Source organism: Colius striatus, chromosome Z (genome assembly GCF_028858725.1).
Source record: "Colius striatus isolate bColStr4 chromosome Z, bColStr4.1.hap1, whole genome shotgun sequence".
Lineage (NCBI taxonomy): Eukaryota > Metazoa > Chordata > Aves > Coliiformes > Coliidae > Colius > Colius striatus.
In genome coordinates, this window is record NC_084790.1 from 1940159 (window position 1) to 1961381 (window position 21223).

Below are 21223 nucleotides of genomic sequence, written 5' to 3' on the forward strand. Positions count from 1 at the left end.
AGTTTGTTTGGGTTATTTATTGTTTTGGCTAGAAAGATCATTTAATTCCTGCCTTGTGATTTGATATCTTTATTTCAGGTAAGATCCCTCTTTGGGAAAGGGATATTTTCTTCATGGCTGACCCTTTAGCCAAAATGTGAGGCTCTTGGAATATTTACTGGAGTAGTTGTAAGAATTCTTTTCTTCTCACTGTGAAGTTGCCACGCTTCCAAGAACAAGTTTCTCCTTGCCTCTCTTTGTCTGTCCTGAGGCCACAGGCCAGTAAGATCCTCAGTGCTATAACCTGATGTGACAAAGATCACTTGGAGGTGTGATTCTGTGACTTCATTCATTTTTTTTCCCCTGGTGTTATGTATTGGAGAGAACAAAAAAATCAAATTAACACTCCCCATATTTGGGTTGGAATGTGGCCCAAAGGGGTGTGTAAAAGCTGTGTAAAAGGCTTTAAATAAGTGAATTTATCTTCTCCTTTTCTTTTTGGCCAGACTTAAGAATTGTTGCTGATGCTTAAGACTGGCTGGTTGGTTGGAGAATGAAAATAGCAGATAACATGATCTTGCCTATGGGATCACCAGCAAGTGCTTGGAGTGTTTCCCTGGCTTCTTGGGTGCTGAGAAGCCAAATAAATCCAAAAGACTTAAAATCTTCTAAACAACTTCTTCTGAAGAACTTCATGAACTAAATGTGCTGGGACACGTGGTCCTGAGAAGTTAACTCAAGCCTGGGCAAAGTACAGTGATGTATGATGCATTTTTAATTAAAATGGCTTTGACAGTCCCCTTTCAATGTTTCATTAAAGCCAAAGTGTGAATCATAAGCCATAAGCATTAATTAACTGTGTGGCAAAGCAAATCTCCTTTGGCTCTACTTGATTAACACGGGTAGCAAACACTTTCTATTAACAGAGTTGCAGTCATCAATCAATTTGCAGTCCACATTTTTGGGGTTACCTGCTGCTTTTGCTTAACACCCAGAAGTAATGGACTGTGTGAAGGGTGAATTCAGCTTCCCCTGCTAGCAGCTTTCTTAAAGCTCAAAGCAAAACAGTTCCTGATGCTCCTTCAGAAGCAGGAGAGCTTGCTTCTGAATCTCATCTCTCTGCAAGAAATCAATCCCTCCATGTTTTGGCTAAGTTTGAAGTATGTAGCATGTGTGGACACTGCTCCTCTCTGTCTGTCTTGTGCCTCACAATGCTGAGCCTCATCCCCATGGGGATAACCCTGCCTGTACACTCCTGCTTTGGATGCATCCTCTGTACAGAAAGGATCCCACCATCCCCAGCTGCTCCCTGATGCTTTTTGATGCTCCAAGTGTCAACAGTTTCTTCTTTTTTCTCTAGCTGGCTCTGGGTTTACCCAGACAACATCTTTCCCACTGCAGCAGGGATCCATCCCATGAGGTCACCTTAAGCCACTGGCATCAGTTTGGTTCATGTCTGACTGCCTTAAAGCTTAGTTAGAGATCAGAGATCCTCAGAGGAGCAAGAGATGCCTCCAGAGTCAATCAGGGGTTAGACACTTATACCTTCAGCTTGAATTGCTGCAGTGATACCCTGAGGTCTGTGCCTGTCACCCTGTGCGGTGTCTCTTCCACTGGCCTGACAGAAGAGTGGGAAGGTGGAGCAAGGATGTGGCTTTCCAGCCTTCCCTCCTCTTGCAGGAGCTTTCTGACCTGCTCCAGAAGAGTCAGAGGCAATACACAAGAGAAGACTTCTGATGGTATAATTGCAAGAAAGCTGGTACAAAGCAGAAGGAATTAAATGAGGCTTTATCCTGCTTTACTGAGCAAAAGGTTGCCTTGGGTCAGTTGAGGATCATCTGGAGGGCTTCCACAGAAGGTGAAGGCTTTCCTGCGTGCAGCAGGAAGAGAGAAGGCTGGCAAGATGCTGGGAGTTGATGTTGCTATGCCTCAGCTTGTACATTTGAGCTGCCTTGGAGGCAGTGGCCCTCCTTGGCACACCAGATTGCTCCAGATGTTGTTTGCCACCCCCTTCACTGGCACTTAAGGCAGTGAGCAAGATGTTTGGAGCTGTGCTGAGAGCTCTGGGCAGAGCTTCCTGAACATACCCCAAGCAAATGTTCATGTGTTGTGCTCCTCCTGATAGAAAAAGCTGTGCAAGCTGGAAGAGCTGTCAGTTAGCTTATCAGCTGGGCAACTGAGGATACAGCAGGATGAACAGGAGGGTTTGGGAACTTCACATCATTCCCCCCACTTGCTGAGATACCTGGAGCCAGTGGACATCTCCTGCTGGGCAGTTTGGAGTTTACCCACAGGAGAAAACCCACTGCAGCAGCATTTCATCCCAGCCTGCTGGCAGGAGCATCCCACAGGTAGCTGCAGTTCCTTGAAGAAGGCTGGAGAGCCCCAGCCCTGCCTGTGCCATGGCGACAAGACTCGTCTTGGTGCCACGATGAAGAAGGAGCGTTCACTTCATGCCACTGTTGAGATTCATATGCTGCACTGACCCATCAGTGTGGCAGCACCATTTCATCACTCAAGAAAATGTCAAATCCCTCTCTCCTTGGGCTTGCAGTTGGCAGGAGTTGATCCCACAAGGTTGTGTATACTGGGGAACGTTCAGGGAGAAATACTGCTGGAAATGGTGTCGATTTGGGGAAAGAGGAGGGGAAAAGATGTGCTTTTGTACAAGAACCAAGCTGAGTTGACTCAGTTCCCTTTGCTATGCCATGACCTGCTGAAACAGCAAAATGGTCTTCATCTCTGACTCACCCAGGCTAGAATGGGCTTTGCTTCAAAACAGTTCAAAAAGATTGATGTCTCAGATGAGGAATGTCAAAACCCACCCTGCTGCTCAGAAGATGTTTGGTGCCAGCAAAGCCTACAGAGCTAGGTGTGAAACAAGTTTGCAGCTTGGTGTGAATAAAATCATTTGCCACAGCTCCTTCCCAGTGCATTTGAAGTTGCCATGGAGGGTGGGATCCATGCTAGGAGAAATGTTCATAAAGTAAGTAGTGATGATGGACACAGCTCTCTCAAAAGAAGCCTTTGCCACTAAAGAGAAGGTTTGTTCTAGTGCACAACAAGAGAGAGCTCTGAAGCGAACTGCTGCTTGTTCTTTCAGGTGCTTCCATTTCTCTGATGGACAAAGAGGGTTTGACAGCCCTCAGCTGGGGGTGTCTGAAGGGCCATCTCTCCGTGGTGCGTTCCTTGGTGGAGAATGGAGCTGCCACCGACCACGCCGATAAGAACGGACGCACCCCGCTGGACCTGGCGGCTTTCTACGGCGATGCTGAGGTGGTGAGTGGCCTGGAAAACCTGCAGAGGGAGAGGGGCTGTTGGTTTAAAAGCCTTAAGACAGTGCAGGTCAGCTTGATGTAGCCATAAGCACATAGAATTGTTTCAGTTGGAAGACACCTTGAAGCTCGTGGAGTCCAACCCATCGCCTCACCCAGCGATGGCCAGCACTGACCATGGCCCTCAGCACCCCAGCTATGTGTCTGTTCAATCTCTTTAGGGATGGGCAGTCTGGCACGGGCTGACAACCCTCTCTCAAGGAAAAAGTTCTTCCTCAGCTCCAATCTCAACCACCCTTGGGGCAACTTGAGCCGTGTTTCCTCTTCTCTCATTATCTGGGAGCAGAGACCGACCCCCAGCTCACTGCAGCCTCCTGTCAGGGAGTAGCAGAGAGTGATCCTGTCTCCCCTCAGCCTCCTCTTCTCCAGGCTGAACAACCCTCAGCTCCCTCAGCTGCTTCCCATCACACTTGTTCTCCAGATGCTTGCCAAGTTCTGTTGCCCTTCATGCACCAGAACTTCAATGTCTTTCCCCTCCTCCAAAAGCATATCGAGCTTCCCCAGAGGGACAAAACACGAGACTGACACACCCTCAGAGCTTCTAGAGGTGGTTTTAGCCTGAGCAGTGGAGCAGAGCAAAATTTTGCTAGTCCTCCAAGGTCTTACCCAAGAGCAGAACTGACTGTTGGGCTTCTTGTTGCAGGTTCAGTTTCTGGTGGACCATGGAGCCATGATTGAACACGTGGACTACAGCGGGATGCGTCCCCTCGACAGGGCCGTGGGGTGCCGCAACACCTCGGTGGTCGTCACCCTCTTGAAGAAAGGAGCAAAGATAGGTAGGGCCAAGGGGATAACCTCTGCACTCTGAGCAGTGGGGTTGGCTTCCTAAAACATGTAAAACAAAACACAGAGGCAGCCTCAACCCCAGCAGCTGCTTCAGACTCCCCCAGCGAGTCCCGAGTGCCTTGTTTACGAACGGGGTGTCCTTGTTACATTCTGGGTGGTTTTGCTGTCATATTACTTAAGCAAATAAGTTAATCCACAACTGTTTCTTTAGCAAGGTCTTTCCTCTGGTAATGCTTTTTCTATCTTTACTAGTCCACCAGTCAACAAATGTCCTCTTGTCCATGCATTGCTGTGAGCTGCTGCTGTGTATGCTTCCAGACCTCAGTGTACCCCGCACTGCTCACCTCACGTTGGCCCGTGACAGGGGATTTTGCTGGTGCATTGGCTTCTTTGCTGCCTGCCTCTCACAGCTGCTTTTGTTTGTTTGTTTGTTTTTTCCTTTTTGGTTTGTTTTTCCCCACCTTCATCCATTTTTTTCCCCCCCCTCCCCTCTCTCCTACAACTTTTTGTTTTCTCCTTTCTTTGAAGGTTGTCAGACGTTACCGAGTCGCCCACGAGGTATAAGCTCATTGCTGTCAGCATCAGCTTGGATCTGATAGCTTTGTCAGCCTTGCTTTCTCCTCTTTTCGTTTAGCCTGCATGCATCCCAAACACTTCTAATCTCTTTTAATTTACCTCACCTCCAAGTAATTTGTTTTCAATGACTGTTGCAGAGAATAACTTGAACTCAAAAACTAACCCCCCCCCCCAAAAATGTACTGAATCTACTCATAGAATATTATTGACTTCCTCTTCACCCACACTAACGAGTTGTCCCTGGATTTTGCCACCCCTTCCCTCCCAGTGTTAGCCCTGAGATGACAACTGGCACTGCACAGGCAGAGCCAGCCTGTCCCCAGCCCAAGCGATGGCTCCTGCACCAGCAGCACTTAAGACATCAGCCTTTTTCCCTTCTATTTTCCACCTTGATGGATTCTCTAGTATTTCACATCTTGTGAAGCTGGAAATCACAATCTGCTGTGGAGGCTCCTTCCTTGGTGGTCTTCAAGCCCCACCTGGACACGTTCCTGTGCTCCCTGATCTAGGTGGGAGCTGCTTCTGCAGGGGGGTTGCACTGGATAAGCTCTAAAGCTCCCTTCCAACCCTCCCGTTCTGTGCTTCTATGAAACACAAACCACCTATCCACAGTCAAACTGCAGCTTTCCCAGCACACTTGCAGACTTCCTCCTTTAGCAGTGCTTTTATGTAACCACTCTGATTTTATTGGGGCTTTTTTGGTCCTTTTTTCAACGCTATTTGGTTCCACCCCCCCCAGCCCCAGCTGGTTCCACAGTCAGCACTGCCCTCTTGTGGAAATGACTCCTGGCATCTCCCAGCCCTTTGTTACTTGTGGTGGTGACTGGGATTGGCCCTTAATGACTGCAAAGATAAAAACCATTCCCATGTGGATGATGTTGTGAGAGGAATTGTCAGCTCCAGCCATTTGGAGTGCTCTGCCCCTTTTGACCATGCCAAGTTGTTCTCTCCAGCAGAAATTCCCACCCCAGGATCTATTTTTTCCCACCCAGCTTCCTACCACCCCTTGCATTGTATGAGTTTTTTACCCATCATGCATCCTGTACACTACAGGTCCAGCAACATGGGCGATGGCAACCTCCAAACCAGACATCATGATCATCCTGTTGAGCAAGCTGATGGAGGAAGGAGACATGTTTTATAAGGTGAGAAAGAAAGGAGTTTGGGGAAAGAAAACTGGAACAGATGCAGCTCACAGCAGTTTGTGTGAGGGGTTTGGACTGAGCAGTGCTGCTGCTTTAGCCCCTGGCAAGTAAAAAACTACTGCTCACAGCAATTCCTTGTGTTGCAAACTGGTTTTGGTTAGTGGGGTTGGGAAAGGGGAAGATCAATTGCCCAAGTCTCTAATGAAGCTGAAGCCAAGCCAAGTCTCTGTGCATTCTGGATTTGAGCCAGCACTTCATTTCCTCTTTGAAAACAAAAAGCAAACCACCAAGAACCCAAGTGTTTTACAGAGATTCGAAGTGCTGATGGCATTGCATCAGATCTGGCAACACTGTCCTTACCTAGAGGGCTCATTGCTGTGGAACAAGGCAACAAGATCCTAGATCCTAGAAGAATACTCATGGAAGAAGCTTTTTGCCGTGAGAACAGGTTGTCAGGACACAGATGGCTTTGTCCTGTCCTTTAGCCCATGGGAGATGAGAGCCTTTTTTTTGTGCTGTGTGTTTAAGCTGATCTTTAAAACCTGGAGATTTACACACACCAAATGTACAACAGTGATTCACTGTTTGGCTCTAAGGGTGAGGCAGAAAATATGCAAAGCTGGCTTTGTAAGGGGAGTTATCTGCCAGAGATACATGATACAGCTGAGAAACCTGAGCCTACAAGGTTTTAAAGCTGTTGGTAGCTGCAAAATGTATGTCTGGGTCATCATGTGTCCTAGATCCTGTTTTGCCCTCCTTCTTTCAACCCTAGCTGCCATGGTTGACCTCCCCTCCAGGGCACAGATCATCCCATCCCAAAAATAAGTACCCAAAATAGCCCTTTGAAGGTGACTAGTGTGTTCCAATAACTATAAAAGGGATCCAGTTGACAGGCTGAGATGCAGACACCTAATTTTAACACATCAAAAGCCCAAGGAGATGAACCTCAACCTATTTATCCAACTTGAGCAGCTTTGGTATTACAGAGGCTCCCCTGAGCCCCAGGAACTCTACTCATGAGGCCAACACTTTGTATTCTTTACCCTTCCTGGTGTGGATTAAGCTGTTGGTGTAGGGTGTTCTCCAGAAGTGGTTTTGCCATCACCCAGCTCAAAAGATCATCCATCCAGGGACCTGATGGGAGTTGTATCAAGTGAAGAGAGCTTCTGTCATGGTTCCCACCATAGCCTGACAACTCTGTAACAAATGGGAAGGCTCAGCTTGCACAAGGCATCTGCATTTCCAGCTCAGATCAAATGCTCTGGCTTTGCTTTCTAGAAAAGAGCTTCAATAGTGAGGTCATGTTACCTTAATCACTTAAAACATTCATGGGACTTGGTGAGGGGGAGGTCTGTCTGAAGTCAACTGCCCAGTGGTCAGCTTCCCCAGAAGGCTGTGCTGCCATCCAGCAGTGTCTCGACTGGCTTGAGAGTTGGGCACAGAGGAACCTGCTGAGGGTCACCAAGGGCAGAGTCCTGCAGCTGGGGAGGAACAAGCCCCTGCAGCAGCACAGGCTGGGGGTGAGCTGCTGGAGAGCAGCTCCAGGAGACAGAGCTGGCACTGCTGGGGGAGAATCAACTGCCCATGAGCAGCAACGTGGGCTCGTGGGCAAGAAGCCAATGGCAGCCTGGGGGCATCCAGCAGAGTGTGGATCCAGCAGCAGGGCCAGGGAGCTTCTGCTCCCCTTTGCTCTGCTCTGCCACATGTGCTGAGGCCTCATCTGGAGTCCTGGGGCCAGTTGTGGGCTCCCCAGCTGCAGAGGGACAGGGAAGTGCTGCAGAGAGGCCAGCACAGGGCCAGCAAGATGCTCAGGGCACTGGAGCATGTTCCTGCTGAGGAAAGGCTGTGGGCCCTGGGGCTGCTCAGGCTGGACAAGAGGAGACTGAGGGGGGAGCTCATTCCTAGTGACCAAGATCTCACTGGTGGGTGTCAGGAGGTTGGGGCAGCACTATTTTCTGTTGTATCCAGTGAGAGGACAAGGGGTGATGGGATGAAGCTGGAACACAAACAGCTCCATTGAAACACAAGGCCAAACTGTTTGAGTGTTGGGGTGAGGGAGCCCTGGCCCAGGCTGCCCAGGGAGGGTGTGGAGGCTCCTTCCTTGGAGGGCTTCAAGCCCCACTTGGAGACATTCCTGTGCTCCCTGATCTAGGTGGGAGCTGCTTCTGCAGGGGGGTTGGACTGGATGAGCCCTAAAGGTCCCTTCCAACCCCCACCATTCTGTGATTCTATGATGTGTTCTCCTCAGTGTTTTCTCCCTCAATGCTTCCATGTGTTCTCCTTCTGTTAGAAAGGTAAAGTGAAAGAAGCTGCCCAACGTTACCAGTATGCTCTGAAAAAATTCCCCAGGGAAGGCTTTGGAGAAGACCTGAAAACCTTCCGTGAGCTGAAGGTTTCCCTCCTGCTCAACCTCTCCCGCTGCCGGAGGAAAATGAACGTGAGTGTCCCCACTCTTCCTGCCCTGTCATTCCCTGTCCTTTATACCTGTGTCCATGCCTCTACTTGTGCCTTAACCTCTGAATTCTTGTTGTAACCTGGTTGTCCTTAGGCAGAGCACTTGACATCTTTGTGCTAGGGAAGAAGGAATGGTTTCATCTGCATTTCTGAGGGTGAAGAATTCCTTGCTGTGCTGAGAGCTTTCTGCATGTTTTATCACTCCCTTTTGATGATGATGGGAATTTAGGGGGTGGAGGCATCTTGTACATTCCTAGGGCAGTGGTGAGGGAGGAGCCAAGAGATGTGCTCCTTTGAATGCTAATGAATTTCAAAGGAAGGAGCATATGCTTAGGGGGCTAGCACTTCCCCAGGGCACTGACTCATCCAGAAAACACCCCCACATACTCCCTCTCCTCCCAGAACTGCCAGATCACTGTCACTCTCCCTGTTCCAATCTAGCAACAGCTACCTACTGACTCCTGCAGCCTGTCTGTTCCTCCAGCAGACAAGTGCCACCTCCCCCTTGCTCTGCCTGCAGAGGCTTTCACCTCTGCAACTCAAGAAAGCAAAGTCTCAGCAAAAGTGACACTGGATGGGGAAAGGGGCTCCTTGTCACGGCTTGAAGCTGTGAGGGAGAAAGGTGACAAGCAGTGGGAGTCCAAGCTTAATACTGATGAACAACCAAGCTCTTTAAAACAACTTGCAGCTGAGCCTGTGCTTTAAGGACAAGGGTTTTGATGGATTGTGGACCAGGGAATCCCAGGTTTGGTCACAGAGAATTTCAGAGGCTTCTTAAGGGCTCCTGCAGCTTTTGCACCTGGAGGAAGGTACCTACCCTAAAGGTACCTACCTCTTGACTACAGTCCCAGTTTAGTCTCATAGGCAAGGTGTCTTCAGTAACTGCCACTGAAGGTGCACACAAAAGCATGAGACAGCAAGAGCTTTTGAGTCCTCCTTAGTCCTTAATTCCAGAACTCCTCAGTCAGCATTCCAAAGCAATGTTTGGTTGTGAAAGGAAAGCCCCTGCAGTGGGTAGAGCTTCAGCTGAGCTTAGTGGTACATGAAGCATTCAGGACAAGGTGAGGGAGGAGAGCAGGCAGGGTTTGAGCACCCAGAGCAGTGTCTGCTCTCACCCTCTCCCTGCTCTCAAACTAATGTCCTGAGCGAGGTGTAGGGAGAGGAAGGGAAGAACACAACAAGGGGCACTGCAAGGGGGGACCTTTGCCAGGCAAATCCTGTCTGTAAGCACTGAGATATCATAACCCCTTCCTTCATGTGCTGTTTTATTCAGCCCCTTCAAAGCCTGTCAGTTGTGTTGCAGAGTGGGGGAAGCAAAAGGGCGTGGGAAAGGTTTCCTCTTGGTTCCAAGCCTGGAGAAACAAAACACCCCTTCACGAGATTACATTCTACTCTTTGCAAGACCAGATGTTCCCTCAAGCCTGCAGGTTGCTGGAGAGGGATTGCATGCACTTGTTGGGGACATAGTGAGTGAGAACAGAGCCAGTGGCACTCTGGCCTCTGTAGCTGCTGTCAGCATCTGGCTTTGAGTCTTTGGTTGTGCCCTGGTAGCTCTTGGCCTGGAAGCGATGTCGAATCCACGTGAAACATTCCAGTGCCACCACTGAGTTTTTCTGTGGTACATGCCAAAAGAAAACAGACCTGTGTTCTTCCTAAACTGTATCTTGGGTTTTGTTTCTGTGTCTCTTCCATTAACCTGCACCCCTGTTGTACTGACAGGACTTTGGAATGGCCGAGGAGTTTGCTACTAAAGCACTGGAGCTGAAACCGAAGTCTTACGAAGCTTACTATGCAAGAGCAAGGGCCAAACGCAGCAGCAGGTGAGGAAAGAGGGAAAGGGAAGAGCCATGGGGCTCATCTCTTCAATCCTGGCCACACCAACATAGACAATCCACCCTCTAAAACCCCACCCCAGTGTCCCCATGGGAAGAAGTGGCGAGGGAAGGTTCATGAATGACTTTACAAACCTCTCAGACTCCCAAGTAGCACCCTGCCTCATTTGGGGATTTCAGGTGACTAGAGGGATGTAGATGTTTGGAGAGGTTTACCTCAGTTGAACTTGGTCTGAACATCTTCCTGCACTGGAAAGCTTGTCACCAAAGTTGGGGCTTCTTTCAGAAATACGCTTTAGAGTTCAACCACAACTTGGGCTCGAAGCACAGTGTGACTCATGGAAGCCCTGTGGCCTGTGTTATGCAAGAGGGCAGACTCATTCATCACTGTGATCTCTTCTGGCCTTCAAACCCATGAGCCTCTCTGTCCTGCAGCACTTTCTGCAAGGCAGAAACCTCTGACCAGCTGTGCAGTGACTGTGCAAGGCCTGTGCCAGCCGCCGAGCTCTCTCAGCCCTTGTGCTCAGACAACTGCAGCACTGGGTTCTCTCTGCATCTCAGGTGGAGCCCTGGCTCTTGTTCACCTCCCTGAAGGCTAAAAGACACGAGATGAGATTCATTTCAGGACCAATCAATGCCATTCCTAAATGAGCAGGAGGTTTGCTGTCGAGCCCAGTGCCCATGGGCTGGGTGCACTGGCATTGCACCTCTTGGGTTGAAGCAGCAGCCAAAATGCTCTTCACGGCAGTGCAGAACATCACCCATAGGCTGAGGTGTGTTGAGTCCAACTGTGCAAGTAGGAGAGCTCAGCAGACACCACCACCATTTGCCCTTCCATGCTGGAGGCCATGTGTGGAACCAGACCCACACCTGGGCGATGCTGTGCTGCTGGGCCTTGGCGTGGGAGGTGAAGCTGTGACCTTCTGTTCTGCAGAGAAGCCCTGCTAAGCTGAGCCACACTGATGTAATACTTTCCCTTTAGTGGTTTTCCTCCCCATTGTTTCCAAAACACTTGTAAGGAAGCATAAGAACTGAGTTCCTTTCCAGATGATATCAGCCTCCCCACAGAAGTGTTTAGGTTGGAAGAGACCTTTGAGTCCAACCACTCCCACAGCACTGCCATGGCCACCACTAAGCCATGGCCCTCAGCCCCACAGCTCCATGGCTTTGGGATCCCTCCAGGGATGGGAACTCCCTCACCTCCCTGGGCAGCCTGGCACAGGGCTTGACAGGCCTTTTTCCTGATAGCCAATGTAAACCTCCTCTGGTGCAGCTTCAGGCTGTTCCCTCCTGTCCTGTCACTTGAGAGCAAAGACTGACCTCTACCCTGGCCACAGCCTCCTGCAGAGAGTTGCAGAGAGTTAAAAGGTCCCCCCTCAACCTCTTCTTCTCCAGGCTCAGCACCCCCATTCCCTCAGCCCCTCCCCAGCCCCTTGTGCTCCAGCCCCTTCCCCAGCTCTGTGCCCGGCTCTGGCCACGCTGCAGCCCCTCAGTGTCCCTGTGGCAGTGAGTGAGGGGCCCAGCACTGAGCACAGGTCTCTGCAGAGGAAGCTGTCACCACTTTAGCTTTTCCTCTGTATATCCCAGTTTGTGCTCAGCAGCACCCCAGGGATCAGCACAGTCCAGGGAGCAGGAGGCTTGCCTCCAGCACTGACCCAAGGGAGCCCCTGAGCTCTGGAGCCAGCCCTGGCACTGGATGGTCTTGGCATCAGGCAGAAGTTGGATTTTCACTGCTGTAGGCAGTTGCAGCTCTGTCAGAGCTGCTCTTGTTTACGGTAGTGGTGAGCTTGGCTCGTTTGCTACCTATGGTTTGGTGGCCCCTTTGCTTAAGGCACCAGCCAAGCTCATCGTGGTGCTGTGAGTGGTGATTAATGAGCCTGTAACACACACTGCAGAGGTTCTGCTAGTCTGGGTTGTGCCATCTCAGGCCTGTGTTCCCCTTTTCTCCAGAATGACTGGCAACATTTCACAGAATCACAGAATCTCAAGGGCTGGAAGGGACCTGGGAAGCCCATCCAGTGCAACCCCTCTGCCAGAGCAGCACCACCTAGAGCAGGGCACACAGGGACTCATCCAGCTGGGGTTGGGATGGCTCCAGACAAGGAGCCTCCACAGCCCATCTGGGCAGCCCCTGCCAGTGCTCCCTCACCTCAACAGGGAACAAATTCTGCCTTGTGTTGCTTTGGAACCTCTTCTGTTGCAGCTTGTCCCCATTGCCCCTTGTGCTGTCATTGGCCATCCCTGAGCACAGCCTGGCTCCAGCCTCCTCACACCCACCCTTGATGCATTTGGAACATGAATGAGCTCAGCCCTCAGGCTCCTCTTCTCCCAGCTGCAGAGCCCCAGCTCCCTCAGCCTTTCAGCACAAGGGACATGCTCCACTCCCTTCAGCATCTCTGTGGCCCTGCACTCAACTCTCTCCAGCAGCTCCCTGTCCTTCTGCAACTGAGGGGCCCAGCACTGGCCACAATCTTCCAGCTGCAGGCTCAGGAGGGCAGAGCAGAGGGGGAGCAGAACCTCTCTGCACCTCCTGCCCACAGCCCTTCTCATCCAGCCCAGGCTGCCATTGGCCTTCTTGGCCACGAGGCCACGTTGCTGGCTCCTGCTCATGCTGCTGCCCACAGCACCCCCAGCTCCCTTTCCCCTGCCCTGCTCTCTAACACTTCATTCCCCAGCCTGTGCTGCTACATGGGCTTGTTCTTTCCCAGATGCCAGACTCTGCACTTGCCCTTGCTGAATGTCATTCGATGTCTCTCTGCCCAAGCCTGCAGCCTGTGCAGGGCTGGTTGAATGGCAGCACAGCCTCTGGGGTGTCAGCCACTGCCCCCAGTTCAGTATCATCAGCAAACTTGCTGCCAGTGCCTCTGTTCCCTCAGCAAGGTCATTCATGAATAGATTGACCAGCACCAGTCCCAGCACCGACCCCTGAGGGACTCCACTGGACACAGGCCTCCAACCAGACCCTGCCCCATTGATAACAACTCTCTGCCTTCTTCCCTTCAATCAGTTCACAACCCACCTCACTCCCTGACAATCCAGCCCACACCTTCTCACTTTTGCTGCCAGGATGCTGTGGGAGAGGGTGTCAAATGCTTTAGTGAAATCCAGATAAACCACATCTACTGCACTACCCCCTGCTTATGTGTTTAGAAAAGGAAGGTTGGGCAAACATGATTTCCCTTTGGTAAAGCCATGTTGGCTGCTCCTAGTGACCCTCTTGTCCTTTAAATGCCTGGAGACAGCACCCAGCATAAGTCATTCCATCTCCTTTCCAGGGATGGAGGTGAGGCTGGTGGGTCTGTAGTTACCCAGGTCATCCTTCTTGCCCTTTTTGAAGTTTCCCTTCAGTTTGGCTGAAGTGAACCTGAGGGAGGCGGGGTCTGAGGGAGGCAGCGAGGGGTAACACTCCCAACCAGCGCCAACACAACCAAACCGCTTCAGGAGTGGGCTTGAAAGGGCCTCCCATCCCAAACCAGAGTCACTCCAGTTCTCCTTTTCTATCCCTTTTGTCAAGCAGGCAGTTTTCAGCAGCCCTGGAGGACCTGAACGAGGCCATCAAGCTGTGTCCCAACAACAGGGAGATCCAGCGGCTGCTGGTGCGGGTGGAAGAGGAGTGCAGGCAGGTCCAGCAGCAGCAGCAGCCTCCACCACCACCGCTTCCCCCCGAGCCCGAGCCTGAAGCTCAGCACGAAGAGCTCTACCCTGTGCAAGATCTCTTTGAGGAGGAATACCTGGAGCAGGATGTAGAGAACGTTTCCATCGGCTTGCAGACGGAAGCCAGGCCAAACCAAGGGCTGCCCATCATCCAGAGCCCGCCTCAGTCCCCTGCTCACAGGGACTCTGCCTATATTTCTGGCTCACCTCTTGGTTCTCATCAGGTCTTTGATTTCAGGTCCAGCAGCTCTGTGGGTTCACCCACCAGGCAAGGTTACCAATCCACCTCTCCTGCTTTATCTCCCACTCACCAAAACTCACATTACAGACCCAGTCCTCCTCACACGTCCCCAGCTCACCAGGGCTCCTCGTACCGCTTCAGCCCACCTCCAGTCAGTAGCCAAGGCAAGGAATATCAAAGCCCACCACCTTCTCCTCTTCGTAGGGGCCCCCAGTACCGTGCCAGCCCCCCAGCAGAGAGCATGAGCGTGTACCGGTCGCAGTCCGGTTCCCCGGTCCGTTACCAGCAGGAACCCAGCGCCGTCAGCCAGCTCCCGGGCAGACCAAAGTCCCCTTTGTCCAAGATGACCCAGAGATCTTTCCAGATGCCTCAGCTCCCCGTGGCAGTGCCTCAGCAAGGGCTGAGGCTTCAGCCAGCCAAGGCTCAGATCGTGAGGAGCAACCAGCCCAGCTCGGCGGTTCACTCGAGCTCTGTGATGCCAAGCGGTGCTTACAGCCAAGTCGCCCACTCCATGGCCAGCAAATACCAGTCGGCCTCGGGGGAAATGGGGGTCAGCCAGAGCAGGTTGGTTTACCAGGGCTCAATTGGGGGCATTGTGGGTGACAGCAGGCCCGTGCAGCACGTGCAGGCGAGCCTCAGCGCCGGAGCCATCTGCCAGCACGGAGGCTTGGCTAAAGAAGACCTTCCTCAGAGACCTTCCTCAGCGTACAGGGGAGGGATGAGGTACAGCCAGACACCTCAGATTGGGAGAAGCCAGTCCGCTTCCTACTACCCAGTGTGTCACTCCAAGCTGGACCTGGAGCGTTCTCCCCTCCCCGCCTCTCAGCTGGGTTCCCCAGACGTGTCTCACATCATCAGAAGACCCATCACGGTGAACGCCAGCGAAATCAAACCTCACCCGCCGACTCCGAGGCCGCTGCTCCACTCCCAGAGCGTTGGCCTCCGCTTCTCCCCCTCCAGCAACAGCATCTCCTCCACCTCCAACCTGGCTCCCAACTTCCGCCCTTCCTCTTCCATCCAGCAGATGGAGATCCCCCTCAAACCAGCTTACGACAGGTCGTGCGACGAACTCTCGCCGGTGTCCCCCACTCAAGGGGGTTACCCCAGCGAACCAGCTCGTTCCAGGACCACCCCGTTCATGGGGATTATAGACAAAACAGCTCGGACTCAACAGTACCCACACCTCCATCAACAGAGCAGGACCTGGGCCGTGTCGTCAGTGGACAGCGTCATCAGCCCGACGTCTCCCGGTAACCTCCCTCAACCTGAATCGTTTAGCCCACCTTCTTCAATCAGCAACATTGCCTTTTATAACAAAACCAACAATGCACAGAATGGCCACTTGCTAGAGGAAGACTATTACAGCCCCCATGGGATGCTGGCTAATGGGTCTCGGGGAGATCTCTTGGAGAGAGTCACCCAAGCCTCTTCGTATCCGGACGTCAAGGTAGCCAGGACGCTGCCTGTGGCTCAGGCCTACCAGGACAACCTCTACAGGCAGCTCTCCAGGGACTCCAGGCAAGGGCAAACATCCCCAATCAAACCAAAGAGACCGTTTGTGGAGTCTAATGTGTAAAAAGAACGCTTGTTGGAGTAAGACCCTTCCCCCCCTTTCCTCTTTCCCTCATGTTTGCAGCGCACACACACCACTTCCGAGCTTGATTTCCATGCAGATTCCTCATGGTGATGATGATGATGATGATGATGAGTTTTGTTTCTCTTTGGTAGCTCCATGACCAAGTTGCTCCTGGTACTTGTTGTGTGGTGGCCACACAGCCATTGCAAGCCCTCACATCCCCTCCCCAGCTGACCCTCAAACCCCCAACAGCAGCCACTCCACTAGAGCTTGGCCAAATCCAGCTAAGCTCCCAAGCAGGATCATACTGAATACATGGGGTGGTCCAGAAGCATCTCCCTCCTCAGCAGGGGATAAACCAGCTCTTTTCTGGGGTTGTTTTTATCAAGAGACGGTTTAAAGCAGTTCCTTTTTGACCTGAGAGGGATAGTTCCCAGTGGGAGGGAGCAGAGCAGGGATCACAGGAGCCTTTTCCCCAAGTCCCCATGCCAGCCAGGGTCATTTTGCCTCTTTTAAACCCAAGGAGCAGATGATCCACAGCAGCCAAGGGCGTGATATGTTTAAATACCAAGCAGCTATGCACAGCCAGCATCCTGCTTCACCCAGCAATCCAGTCCCTTTGTTGTTTAATCACCCCACCAAGCAGAGAGAGGTGGGAATCACACACAGCTCTGCTGCTTTCCAGGCTACCTGCTGGGTTCCCCTGACCCTGGTTTTGCTCAGGGTTGGTTTTCCAAGAAGAGATTCCAGTTGCTCCTTTGTACAATCAGAGGGAAATGGCCAGAAGCCTCTCGTGGTTGGAGCTGAGAAGCAACAGCTTCTCCCCACCATGAACAGAGCCCTCACACACAGGCTTTGGGAGTTTATTTGATGGGAGGTTATTTACATGCAAGGAAAACCAAAAGAGCAGGCTTAGAAAACAGGATTGAAGGAGGAAAAATGCCCCTTTTGGGTTTGTTTTCACTGGATTTGATTAGAATGGTGCATTTTGGTTCCTGAGACAGGAAGGTCCTGTGCAAGCCCAACCCTGCAGCTTTGAATCCCAGTGTTCGATCCCTCCAAGAGACCATCTTTGGCTTTTTCAAGGGCTGTAGCTAAAAGAAAGAGACTCCTGACTGATTTCTGCCATCTGTCTGAGGACATTTGGTGTCTGTTTGGGTTGGTTTCTTGGTTTGGGCCTTGTTTGAAGCCAAATGCCAATCACATCAAGACATTGCCCTTTTTTTTACAGGGTTTTCAGTGGCTTCTCAGTCCTCTTCTGACATTTTAGGGTTGGGGAAGGGTGGAGGAGCTTTCTTTACAGCCTCATTTCTTACTTTGGGGTGGTGGGAGGTGCTTTGTAATCTGCCTTTTCGCTTACTGAGGACAGAGGATGGGAGAGGGAGAACCCCAGAGCTTGTGTCAAAGCAAAACAGTGCATGTGTTGCCCTTGTTCAGCCTCACTCATATCAACTCCTCAGAGGGGTTTCAGTGCAGAGCAGTTTCCAAAGGGCTGTGAGAACAGATTGCAAGACTTCTTGAATCAACCCATGGGCTCCAGCCTCTGCTGACATCAGTTCATACCAGCCAAGGCCTTGGTCTGAGACTCTGAAGCAAAACCTGGCTTCACTGGGGCTTCTGTTGTTGTCTTTCTCCTTGCTGGGACGTGCACACCTCAGGATGGTGGAAGCTTGTGTCCCACAGACACCTTGGGAGCGTTCAGGAGCAGTTTCTTCTCTGGGATTTGGAGCTTTTAATGCTCTGTGGGGCTCTCTGGTCTTTGCCCAAGCCAGCACTTGGGTTGAGGTCGGTGTTTTCTCTCCTGAGGTGGCTCTTTGCTTTGTTCTAAGGTTTTATGAGGTGAGGCTGGTCTGGGGGAGCCCCTCACTGGGATGAGCTGCCCGTGGCCTTGGGGACACTCATCTCCACACACTAGTTCTCTCTTTGCTAAGGGCACATGATGGGTTTTGTGGTTCCTTCCTCTTTTTTGGAGCAGCATGTTCTGCTTTGTAAGGAGCAACCGATTCCTTCCCCCATCCACAACACTCCTGGAGCAGAACTGGCTTCACTCCACACCTCCAGCTTTCTGATCATAGGCTCATGCAATGGTAGGGGCTGGAAGGGACCTTTAGAGATCATCCCAATCCAACCCCCCTGCAGAAGCAGCTCCCACCTAACCAGTGGCTTCCTACCTTGAGTTGCTTCTTTGAAAGGCAAAACCAAGCCCCATCCAGCCCCATCCCCGTGTGATCCAAACAGGCTGCTGCCAGAACTTGCCTGTGCTTTGCTTTCACTCTTCACTCCCTCATGCTCCAGGTACTTCCCTTCCAAAACATCCCCTCCCAGCACTTGTGTGTCTCACTTTGAGGGGTCGATGGAGCTGGTTTTTAAGGGACCAAAAGAGAACAGCTCCCACTTTTAAGCACTAAGCTGAGAGAAGCAGCTGAGAGGTTTGAATAAGCAGCAGTGTGCAGGGGTTGGTTTGTTCACAGTGACCCTGTGTTGCCATTTCTCACAGGGTTCTTGCACTGATGGCTTTCCAGCTGTTCTCTCTCTGGACATGGGTGTACTTTACTGTTTGAATTCGGTCCTGTGCTCAGTCCCTTGGATGCTGAAGCGTTGAGCAGTGTCTTCAGTAGGAAACAGCAAACCCAGCTCTTGTCTCACAGTGTGTTTCTCAAGAAGAAATGATGGGGGAAAAGAAAGGGGAAGGAGCAGAGCAATGAATCAGAGCATTATAGCACGAGAAGTGACTCCTGTATATAAGCACCAAGCAGATGGAGGCGTTCCTTTAACTGCTAAATGGTTTGCTGTGGGTTTAAAGCACTCCCCCAGCGATTCTCTAAGGGGCAGCTGAGGCAGGGTGGCTGCTGCAGGCTGCAGGTAGGGAAGGAGCACACCAATCCCTTGGAAAAACCCTTCACACAGTCCCCTGTGTCCTCCAGGTCGATGTTTTTGGGCAAGAAGCAGTGAGGAGTTGGTGGCCTGCTGTTGTGAGCGTGGCTTGGTGGAGCACGAGGCTCAGGTAGCTGGTGGCAGCTCGCTGTTGCATCTTAGGCCTGGCTCTGAGCAGCCTGGATTGTGTTGGGGGAGCATGTGGAGAGTGTCAGGTGCTGTCCTGTCCATGCTATGTGTGTAGTGATGCAGTGAGTAATGAAGATGTGGGGTGATGCTGCCAGCAGTGCCCTTCCCAGCTGCACTGGCACCTCCGGCAAGGCCCTGCCGGGCGAGCAATCAGGATCCTTCAGCCCAACCCAGTAAAACAGGTTCCTGAGCCACTTCAGGGGGGTGATAACCAAAGCCTGAGGATCTGCTGCTCTGCCCACAGCTGCTCTGAGCTCTGGTGATGCAGCTGCCAGCCTGAAACCTCTCTCAGCTTGGGGGGGTGGGATTCTGCCACAGCCCTCAGCAGGGATTCACCACCTCTTGCTTTGGCTCCCAGCTGGGGAGGATGCTCTGTCGCAGGGGAGGGGATACCCACCTGGCAGAGGGTTCTGCAGGGATCCCCACAGCCACGTGGGAGAGCTTTGAAAGCAGTTGGTGCTTAGGAAAGGGGAAAGTTTCTCACAGACAGATCCCTCAGGATCCATCTCCAGAGGCCAAAGCGCCGCTCGGGAGGCTGCAGGCAGGATGGCTCCTGACAAACCAAGTGTGCCCTTCTTCCCCCTGGCACCAGCACCCACAGTGAGGGTCCTGCCAAGCACTGAACTTGTAGCTTTTACCCTTCAGATTCCTGTAACCCTTCCCATCAAGCTTTGGTGAGCGTGTGCGTGTGTGACAAACCCAACCTGAGCCATACTCGGATTAGGGCTGGAACCAAGGGGCTGCTGAGATGTGGAGTGATTCAATCCCTTGATTCAGGGTTCCCCAGAAGAAGTTGAGCTTAAAACTCCCCTCCCTCACCTCTCCAAGTGCCAGCCTTACCTAGAGGAAAGCAAGCCAGTGTGTGCCTGCTCGTCCTCCACCTTCCTTGGCAGAGGGGGCTCCACGGGGAGCTGCCGCCAGCTCTTTTAGCCTTGGGGAAGGTGGAGCTAACTCTTGTCTCCAAAGTGAAGGGGGGGTTGTGTTGTACAAAGCCAAGGGCTTTAGGGGAAGAGCTGTTGGACCTGCTGGGATCTCTGCCTTCGACTCCCCCGTGCCCAAAGTCTGTCGGGGGCGAGCGTGGGGACACAAAGCACAACGGTTGGGAGTGAAGCCCTGCCTTGGGCCTGGGGTTGTGTGGGGTTTGCTTTTTGGTTCAGCTTGTGGGGTTGTTTGTGTGAGTAACTGCTGGGTTTTCATCCAATCAAAGTCTTGTTTTTTCTAAAACCAAACACTAAAGGGCTCAATTCCTTAAGCAAAGACACGTCCGTGTCCAACTCCCGGATCTCACCCGCGACCGACAGCAGCCGAGAGCCAGCGGGCACCAAAACCCACCCTTCCTGCTCATTTCAAGGTGCTGGGGGAGTCAACAGCCCCAAGGCTCATCCAACAGGACGGAACCCTGAGTTGGGAAAACACACAGAGCTGCTTTTTGGTTTGCCAACAGACTTGTTTTGGTCCCTTGCCCGGGTGAGTTGGGTGAGCGTGGGGGGAGTGGAAATGGGGGTTGCCTGGCCGGGGCACTGAGAACAACCTGGCACTGGCTGCTGTGGGAAGTTCCATTTGATCACCTAAAGACTCTTTGGGGACTCTGCCAGTGCTGCCAGTGTCACTTTCCCCTCCCCTCCTCTCCTTGTCCAGCCCTTTTCTTTCCTCCCCATCGGTGTTTCCGTCTCCCTCCCGTCTCCACACCCGAGAGGACCCCAGTTGGGTACAAACACACTCCACCACCAACCACCACTCTGTGCTTTGTACAGTTGCCATCCTCTGAGACACTTGGCTGGGAAGATCTTTAAGACACTTAACAGTTTTCCTTTAGCTTTTCTATAACTCTGATGTAAAGGACTTTCCTCTGTACAGTATATTATTCAGTGCATGTTCTGTTTCTCTCTTTACTGATATTATCCAACACCACACAGTCGTGATACTGGGCAGTGGGAAGAGCAGCCCCTGCCAACAGCAAGAGGCTCTTGGGCCTCATCCATACAGGAAAGAAGAAAACATAAGGGAGGTTTTTTTCTTGTCCTTTGCTGTATTTGCTTGAGCAGAGTTTTCTTGTCTGTACATGTGAGCTGTGAGATAGATGTGAAAAGTTCAACAGAATGCCTTCCCTTCCCCTTCCCTGTCACCCTTCCCCCCCCAATGTATACAGGTTGTAATCTGTACAATGAAAACTGTATGTATGAAAAGAAACAAAATGTACTTATTTATAAATGGTTAACACTTGGAACAGGGTGTCAGGCCTGGTGTTTAACCCGTGTGTGAGGAGCAGAGGAAACGGAGCCAGGGACAGCGAGGATCTGGCTGGCACCAAGGGGATGGAGGTCACAGAATCACAAGGGTTGGAAGGGACCTGGGAAGCCCATCCAGTGCAGCCCCCCTGCCAGGGCAGCACCACCTAGAGCAGGGCACACAGGGACTCATCCAGCTGGGTTGGGATGGCTCCAGACAAGGAGCCTCCACAGCCCATCTGGGCAGCCCCTGACAGTGCTCCCTCACCTCAACAGGGAACAAATTCTGCCTTGTGTTGCTTTGGAACCTCTTCTGTTCCAGCTTGTCCCCATTGCCCCTTGTCCTGTCATTGG

General features: G+C 51.9%; 1 protein-coding gene across 9 annotated transcripts in view; it reads left to right on the top strand.

Annotated features, from left to right (window-relative positions):
• LOC104557622 (protein TANC2) overlaps positions 1-20826 on the top strand; it is a 306816-nt gene extending 285990 nt beyond the window's left edge. For all 9 annotated transcript variants that reach the window (XM_062018045.1, XM_062018041.1, XM_062018049.1 and 6 more), the window contains 6 exons: positions 3083-3258; positions 3958-4090; positions 5730-5821; positions 8112-8258; positions 9995-10095; positions 13625-20826. In XM_062018045.1, coding sequence (XP_061874029.1) covers positions 3083-3258; positions 3958-4090; positions 5730-5821; positions 8112-8258; positions 9995-10095; positions 13625-15578 — 2603 coding nt within the window. In that variant the 3' untranslated portion in view covers positions 15579-20826. The remainder of the gene's footprint in view (positions 1-3082; positions 3259-3957; positions 4091-5729; positions 5822-8111; positions 8259-9994; positions 10096-13624) is intronic.
• The last annotated feature ends 397 nt before the right edge of the window (positions 20827-21223 follow it).